Below are 9,141 nucleotides of genomic sequence, written 5' to 3' on the forward strand. Positions count from 1 at the left end.
TGAGATTGGTAATGGTAATAATGACACAAATAAATTAGCAGACAAAATTGGAACTGGAACACTATCACACTGAAGCTATTAATTGGCAACCCACCTGTATATTAAAAGGCGGGAGAGAGACCCCTGTTACTGAACAAACACGCTACAGCAAATAGCAATGATTACTCTCACAACATAAATGGTAAATAGTGCATTTTATATAGCGCCTTTATCCAAGGCGCTTTACAGAGATTGTGCATCACATTCAACCATTCACACACACATTCATTCATACACCGATGGCGGCGGAAACCATGCAAGGCACCAACTAGCAATTAGTGTCTTCGAGATTTAACCTTAAAAAAATATATATATATATTAATAACAACTTTCAACCTGGCATCCATATTTTAGGCATGTCATTATAATGTAGTTAATCATTATTATACTGTTGTAAATCACCTACAGCCTAGGTACAGTATGTTATCTACTGAGTAGTAAATTCAAAATGGCTTTATACTGTAAACCAATCAATAAATCAACCAAGCAGTCAAATAAATCCATCAAGCAAGCAAATGGTCAATTGATCAATTAGAATTAGTTGTGACTGTTTCGATCAATTAGAATTAGTTGTGACTGTTTCGATCAATTAGAATTAGTTGTGACTGTTTCGATCAATTAGAATTAGTTGTGACTGTTTCCGGCTATTGACCAATGAATATCACTTGTACCAAAGTTTTGCTATTGTCCTTAATGATTTTAACTAACACGAATAAGCTCCCAGGGCCATAACATCCAAGGGCATTAAAGGCTGTGGGAAGGTTTATAGTTGAATGTTAGTTTATTTTGGCATTGAACAATATTTGTTATAAGATAGTTGTTTAGATAGTTGCTAGTTGTTTCCTATAGTTGTGGTTGGTGTTTTACTTGTCAGTTGTGTTCGCCTTTAATTCTGAAGTAATGTTGCATTCCTTGTTTCCTTGTTGGGTGTAGAAATGTTAAGTCCAGGACAGGTTTCCTGTCTCACTCCACCTGTGTCCTGTTGGTCTCCTATAGCAGGGCTTTTCAACTGATTGTGAACCAGGGACCATCACCCTGACTTAGAATCAACCTGGGGACCACCGCCCTGACTGAGAATCAACCTGGGGACCAGGGACCATCACCCTGACTTAGAATCAACCTGGGGACCATCACCCTGACTTAGAATCAACCTGGGGACCACCGCCCTGACTGAGAATCAACCTGGGGACCACCACCCTGACTGAGAATCAACCTGGGGACCACCACCCTGACTGAGAATCAACCTGGGGACCACTATTGTGTTGGGTGGGGATATTATGGGCTAAGATTAGTGCTGTTGTAAGTTAACACTTGCTATGCATCCCATGTGTATACAAATCCCATCCCACTGTTTCTCAACCGTTGACTACTACTGGTATTCAGAATCAAAAGTGTGCAAATTGTATGCAAATTGTATCCTGAAACAAACTCAACGTATCAAAGCACATTCCAAAATACCATTATCAAAAATGCATTTAATTGAAAATATGTGATATTTACAACACATACACATTGATGGTGAGCAATAGGAACCCATCAAAAATGACCCTGCATTAATTAATGCATTAAATCATGAGTCATACATTAGTTAAGGTTTCCACCATTGTTGGAATGGCTTAATTAATTAACCTCTAAAAAGCTGTGTATGGTCTGCCCCCTGTACTGGTTCAATAGATTACTGACAAACTCCCCACAAGGGGGCGCACTTTAGTCATAACACACAATAATAAAGTTGAATACAGTTCTTGCATGAACTGAGGAATTATTAAGGAGCTCTGTTAAATGACACATGAGTGCATGTGTAGACTACATGGAAAGAGGCTGGTAAAGATAGGCTATTAATAAAGTAATGCATGTGAATAAATCACTGGAAGATAGTGAGTTCAAAACACGTAGGCCTATATATACACTGTACAACTTAACCCACATTTTGGTGTCAGCATCATGTTATGCTTTAGCTATTGAAAAATAGCAGATCTACAAGCTCATATCGCGCCACCGAGTGGCGCGATACGAGCTTGTAGATCTTGTATTTTTGAAAAATCGAAGAACGACTGACATTTTTAGAATCTGATCTCAGGTCAGAATGGGTTCATCAGACCAGTGTGTGTCCGACGGAAACCTCGTATGAATCTGATCTCAGGTCAGAATGGGTTAAACAGAAAATATGGTTCTACAAGGATAGGAAGGCTATCTGTACTAGGCCTTGCATCATGCAAGTTGCATGATAGAGACTGCAGGTGCAAATTTCAAGCCTGATATGAGTCGCTTGCCAAAGATAGCCAATCTACAAGCTCACAATGGAGTATAGCCTAGCCCTAGCCTATACATTAAATAATATATTTAGTAGGCTTCTACTTTTATCTATTGCTGTATTGCACTAAATAAATTATTTAGTGCATTTATTATAATAATTATTATACCATTATTTATTATGATGGTAATGGTATAGGTCTACAGTTTGTAGTGTGTGTAGTGCTTTCCAGTGGCGTGCACAGACATTTAGAGGGGCAGGTGCTCAAGTGAAAAAAAAAGGGCACCTTGTGCAGCGCATTTTGGGGTGGGATCCCATTTTGGTGCTTTATAGCTATTGAAAAATAGCAGATCTACAAGCTCATAGCGCGCCACCGAGTGGCGTGCTACGAGCTTGTAGGTCTGCTATTTTTCTTTAATCGAAGAACCACTGACATAGAAACACATAGCTTTAGATTGTGGGGGCCTAAATAATATAGTAGAAGCGTTTTTTTTTATCAAGATTTGATCAATGTCACTGCATGGTCCACACACCACAAATTAAGAAAAAAAAAAAAACTTTTTTTTCTTTTTGTTTTAAGAGCAAAATTGCCAAAAGGGCAGGGGGTGCTCTATAGCACCCCCTAGTGTCTATCTGTGCACGCCACTGGTGCTTTCCCTCAGATCTGCTGGAGCAGCAGTTCATGCCTGTATAGTCTCTATACCAAGCCTAGCCCATTCTGACCTGAGATCAGATTCTAAAAATGTCTATTACATCCTGACAGTTTCATTATTAACCCATTCTGACCTGAGATCAGATTCTAAAAGTGTCTTCAATTTTTCAAAAATAGCAGACCTACAAGCTCGTATCGCGCCACTCGGTGGCGCGATATGAGCTTGTAGATCTGCTATTTTTCAATAGCTAAAGCATAACATGATGCCAACACCAAAATGGGTGCCCGTTCAGAATGGGCTAGAACCCAAAGCCTGATCACAATGTATAATGAAATGAACTGTCCTGTACGGTCTGGCATAGCATGCTGGAAGCTCACATTCAGCTAAACTCAATGGATGATCCAGGAAACATCAATTCAATGGACTTCAAAGAATAGATATATTGGCCTAGGCCACAAAATAAATATATAGCCTACATAGTTTTTTTCTAGAATACATAGAATATAAGGTAAAGGTATAGTCTATTAGTATATTTTATTATTTTATTTTATATGGGGAGGAGAGACAGTATGTTCATATAACTAACCTGGTTTGTTTCCCTGCTGTAGCCTAATGTATTTTCATGCTTTGGATTATTATTTTATTTAAACTCTGTTGTACAACACATAAACTGTTGAGGGAAATTACTTATTACTTAATACAACTGAAGTTCATCCAATGGCAAATCCAATGGGTCAAAATGAAGATGCATACAGTATACAGTATTAGCCTATAGTGGCTGCACAGAAAATCCGATCATATTCCCATGTTTACACCGCAGAGTTAAATTAATACTTTTGATTGATTGATTGAAATATTTATTAACAGTTTGTAGAATTACAGTACATTTTAAGCACAAACTCAATACAAAGACTGTTAACTGTGAGTGGACGACCCAATTAAGCATTACACTTGTTTACAACAGGGTCCACATTGTTCAATTCATCAAAACATTTAGAGACATTTCTATGTAGCTAAAGAACAGAACAGGAATTCATCATATAGGAAGCAAAAAGGGAAAAGATACATATACATGATGATGATGATGATGATGATTTATTATTATTATTTATTATATATTTTGTCCAAGCATGTGCGCGTGCCGTGGACTGGAGCCTGAGGCATAGAGGGCTATAAGAATACATTCCCAATCCAAGTCTTCGTCGCCACTCCGGGTTTTGTGTGTGTGTCTTCCTTCTCAACCTGTATGTGTATGCTGTGTTGAGGAGAGAGAGAGAGAGAGAGAGCGTGGAGGAGGCCAGGACGGGAGGGAGCCAGGCAGCGGTCCATGATCACAGGCTCAACACCCATCCTCACAGCACTGACCTGGAGTCCACTGCATGTGTGTGAGCCTGCTGGGGGGAGTGCTGTGGGACTGATCTCAGACACGGACAGCAGGATGGAGAAATGTGGAACTTTGGATTGACGCCGGGGGACAACGCCGCCGCGGCCTCAACCACTGCTTTCGTGTGGAGGATATATTGGGGATATTTTTTCTCCCCCTCTTTTCCGAGGGTGCTGGTGGGGATTTATACTCGGGGCTTCTTCTGTCTTCGTCGGCGTGCAGCAAAATGCCATTCGCCAAACGGATCGTGGAGCCGCAGCTGCTGTGCAGGCACCAGGTCCCGAATGATGAAGCAGGGGAGCCGTTCGAGGACCTGTGCTCCATCAGTAACGTCATTCTGTCCCGGACCTTGCGACAGCTGTCCGACCTGGCTCGGCACGCCTGCTCCTTATTCCAGGAACTGGAGAACGACATCATTGCCACCAACCAACGGGTCTGGGTTCTCCAGAACAAAATAGGCCATGTGCAGCAGATCGCCAGTGCTCTAGACCCCAAAAAGGAGGCAGTGCGTAAGTATATAACAGTATGCACTATAAACGTGATCTTTATTCATTCGTGGATGTGAATGGGGCGTTCAAGTTGATAAGGACACCCACCTTAAATGTGTTTCTACCCTGTGTGTCCATGCCACACTCACGCACGTCGCGGACGCGCTCCTATTTCCAATTGAGATGTGCAGCACGCATACTGTTACACTTACACACATCTGCCCGTTCTTTTTACATTTAGAATAGAGACCAGGGTGATTCCTATTCGAACAATAATTCAATCTATTCTAAGTTGTTTCATCATTCATGCCACGGTGCGTCCGAGACGTGTTGACTTGGACGTGGCCGTCCGTCGCGTCGACGAGGAGGGGAGTCGAGTCGGTGTGTTTTAAAGCACGGAGGGGCGTGTAGGCTATAGCCGCTGCATTGGCTCAGCGTCGCAAATCTCTTACTGCGGGTAGCGCACACCTGAAGCATCCATGGTGTTTTGGGCTAACATGATGGCTATACACACACCGACTCTCTCCAGCATCAATGGTCGCAGGGGAATCCTTATTAATTAATTATACACCGTGTCGAACATTGAGATGAAAGACGGAGGATTCGGGCTGGCACTGGCAGACGACTGAGCTGTCTGTCTGTCTCCCGTTATGCCCGTGCGACAAAACCCGCCCTTTCACACAGCAGCACCAACACAGCATCAATAATGAATCTATAGATGTCCATATTGCAGGGACAAACATGAATGGAGTATATAGCCCATAGTAGGCCTACTGTAGTATATAGTATGTATGTCATCACTGTAATTGCAGTGTAAGCTAATACTAGTATGCATGGCCAATTAGGTGATGATGTTTTTGTTTAAAAAAAAAAGGAAAATTGGTGCGTGGCTTGCTGCCTTGGATAAAGATGTATAGCAACAGACTAGTTAGAATACTGTTGTGCATTTCAGCCCCCTCTATATGAGGTTTGGCATAGCATGACATGGATAGTGATATTGAGTGATGTTACTCACTCTGTAGTGGGAATTATATAGGCCAGCTATGTTCTGAATATAGGCATATATATACAGCTGCTATAGGCTGTGGCATTCCTGTACTAGTTTGCTCCTATAATCTGATAGATAATATACAACATAGACTAGGCCTACTAGGCCCTTTTACTATGCTACAATGGTTTAACCCATTCTGACCTGAGATCAGATTCATACGAGGTTTCCACTGGACACACACTGGTCTGATTAACACATTCTGACCTGAGATCAGATTCTAGAAATGTCAGTCGCTCTTCGATTTTTCAAAAATAGCAGACCTACAAGCTCGTATCGCGCCACTCGGTGGCGCGATATGAGCTTGTAGATCTGCTATTTTTCAATAGCTAAAGCATAACATGATGCTGACACCAAAATGGGTTAACTGTAGTGTGAACTCCATGTCTGAAACTGGTACACATACAAATCTCTCTCTCTCTCTCTCTCTCTCTCTCTCTCTCTCTCTCTCTCTCTCTCTCTCTCTCTCTCTCACTCTCTCTCTCTCTCTCTCTCTCTCTCTGTATCTCTCTCTCTGTATCTCTCTCTCTCTCTCTCTCTCTCTCTCTCTCTCTCTCTCTCTCTCTCTGTGTATCTCTCTCTCTCCTCTGTTTTCCTGTAGCATATGTGTCAGAAATGATGCATACATACAAGCCATGCCTGCATTACGTAAAACAGTCAGCTTGCCTCATTGCTCTGTTTACTCAGCTGTGAATCTGTGCTGTGTTGTCCAAGTCTATCTTGGAGAATAAATGTGGGAAAGATTTTTACCCCCCCCCCCCCCCACATCTCAGCACACTGCCAGTCTAAATACCAACAGATCGGAATAGACATTTTAATTTCCACATTGTATTATGCTTGTTTCACACAATTCCTTATCAAACCCACCATATATCTCTCTCTCTCTCTCTCTCTCACACACACACACACACACACACACACACACACACACACACACACACACACACACACACACACACACACACACACACACGCACGCACACACACACACACACACACACACACACACACACACACACACACACACACACGCACGTATGCACATGCATGCACACGCACACAGACACACACACACACACACACACACACACACACACACATTGTGTAGTTATGTATCTGTGTAGTTATGTATACTGAACACAGGTTTATATTAGAGGAAAATCATAGAGCAACAACAGCAGTCTGAACATACGGATGGATCAGTCTATCTATCAACAGGATAATTGGATATATGAGTGACTTGACTATATATGCATATACTATATAACAGCAATTATGAATGCATGTAGTAGGCCTACAGCGGAGCCTATCAACATGTAGGCCTACAGCGGAGCCTATCAACAATGAGTAAATAGGTGGATCTATGGTCTACTAACTTATTTGTTGTCACTATGCAGCATATTGTGAATGAATGGCTCAGCAAAAATAGAATGAACTATGAACAATGAATTGAAAGTACACACAGTATTTAACACATTCTGAACGGGCACCCATTTTGGTATTAGCATCATGTTATGCTGTATGTTGTAGGTCTGCTATTTTTGAAAAATCGAAGAGCGACTGACATTTCTAGAATCTGATCTCAGGTCAGAATGGGTTAATCAGACCAGTGTGTGTCCAGTGGAAACCTCGTATGAATCTGATCTCAGGTCAGAATGGGATAATTCTGTATGTCTGCAGACCTTTTAACAGTGAGTATAAAGTCAGTAATAGACACAGGCATAGATAGGTCCTGAGTTCTCATGAGGTCAAGCTCAAGCTCGGTTGCGGAGCTTAATGGCTAGTGGCACAAAGGACTGGGCAAAAGCTCTTTGAGTCTGTGTCTGAGGATGGGGACTAATTACAGGCCCCTGAGGGGTCCCTGAGTCTGTGTCTGAGGAAGGGGACTAATTACAGGCCCCTGAGGGAACCCTGCTAAAAGTATAGTCAAAGTTTGGACCCTTCCTGAAGAGGGCCTCGGTCAGTGTTGTCAGTTCATTGTTCTGTGTGTGTGCTCCCAGGAACATGTCCGTGTAGGTGTCTATTATTCTGCTATTACCAGTGGCGTGCACAGATAGACACTAAGGGGTGCTAGAGCACCCCCTGCCCTTTTGGCCCTCTTTTAAAAAAAAGAAAATAATTTTTTTTTTTTTTTTTTTTTTTTAATTTGTAGTGTGGAACATGGTGACATTGATCAAATCTTGATAAAACAACGCTTCTACTATATTATTTAGGCCCCCCACAATCTAAAGCTATGTTTCTATGTCAGTGGTTCTTCGATAAAAAAAAAAAGCAGACCTACAAGCTCGTAGCGCGCCACTCGGTGGCGCGCTATGAGCTTGTAGATCTGATATTTTTCAATAGCTAAAGCACCAAAATGGGTTCCCGCCGAAAATGCGCTGCACGCGGTGCCCTTTTTTTCACTTGAGCACCTGCCCCTCTAAATGTCTGTGCACGCCACTGGCTATTACCGTTGACATTGTCATACGCGGTGCCGCTGAACATGGAGTAATCTGAGAACTTCTACAGGTGGTACGTATAGAAGTCAGAGGTTGAGAGAGTGAACAGAGAATGTATAGCATCACAATTCCCAGGGCACAATTAAGAGTTCCAATTTTTAATCCCTGTGGATCATCTTGTGTTAAAGATGTTATTTGATTCATCAAACTCATAGTTCTTATTTACATAAGGTTTGCTGAGATAATTCTATGATCAGCTTATTCAAAGTGATTACCAAAACAATGCTGTTTTTTTTGTTTTGTTTTGAACTAACCAAAAATCGGAGATCTGACTCACTCAGGTAAAAGCAGTATAGTCAGGAGTGGCTTATTGTCGGTGTCAGCCGATAACATGTGGGTGTCTGTCCCCCTAACAATGCGCTAGATAGACCCCTGGGACTTGGATTGCTGAGGTGGAGCGCCACACCTACCATAAGCAGCTCCCAGTACTTCCCACACGACTTGCCACACCCAAGCCGTGCTCCTCATATATGCTGAGTTGGCGGTGCCCGGGATCGAACCCAAGAACTTGTGGTCCAAAGGCGAGAGCTACCCGTACACCGAGGGATCAGCTAGGGATTAAAGTTTTGAACTCTTGGGCTCTTGAGATCAATGGTTTTGCTCACCAGCATATTATCGCTGTTGGGTGGAAAGCTTTTATGTCCAAAACAGTTCCTTTTTTATTATTATTTTGTAAACATTTTAAAATAGTGAAAACTGCTGATATACAAGCTCACAATATGTACGAGGTACATCATAAATAAACCATCAGGTAGGCTACATCATTAAAAAGGTAAA

At 42.0% G+C, this 9,141-nt stretch overlaps 1 protein-coding gene across 1 annotated transcript in view; it reads left to right on the forward strand.

Annotated features, from left to right (window-relative positions):
• Positions 1-4,556: 4,556 nt before the first annotated feature.
• Positions 4,557-9,141, forward strand: part of nhsb (Nance-Horan syndrome b (congenital cataracts and dental anomalies)) — a gene marked incomplete at both ends in the record, with an annotated part of 115,490 nt that continues 110,905 nt past the window's right edge. The window contains one exon of the mRNA XM_083759875.1: positions 4,557-4,839. Coding sequence (XP_083616001.1) covers positions 4,557-4,839 — 283 coding nt within the window. The remainder of the gene's footprint in view (positions 4,840-9,141) is intronic.

The sequence above is a fragment of the Protomyctophum parallelum genome, assembly GCF_964188405.1.
Source record: "Protomyctophum parallelum genome assembly, chromosome: 2".
Taxonomy (NCBI): Eukaryota; Metazoa; Chordata; class Actinopteri; order Myctophiformes; family Myctophidae; genus Protomyctophum; species Protomyctophum parallelum.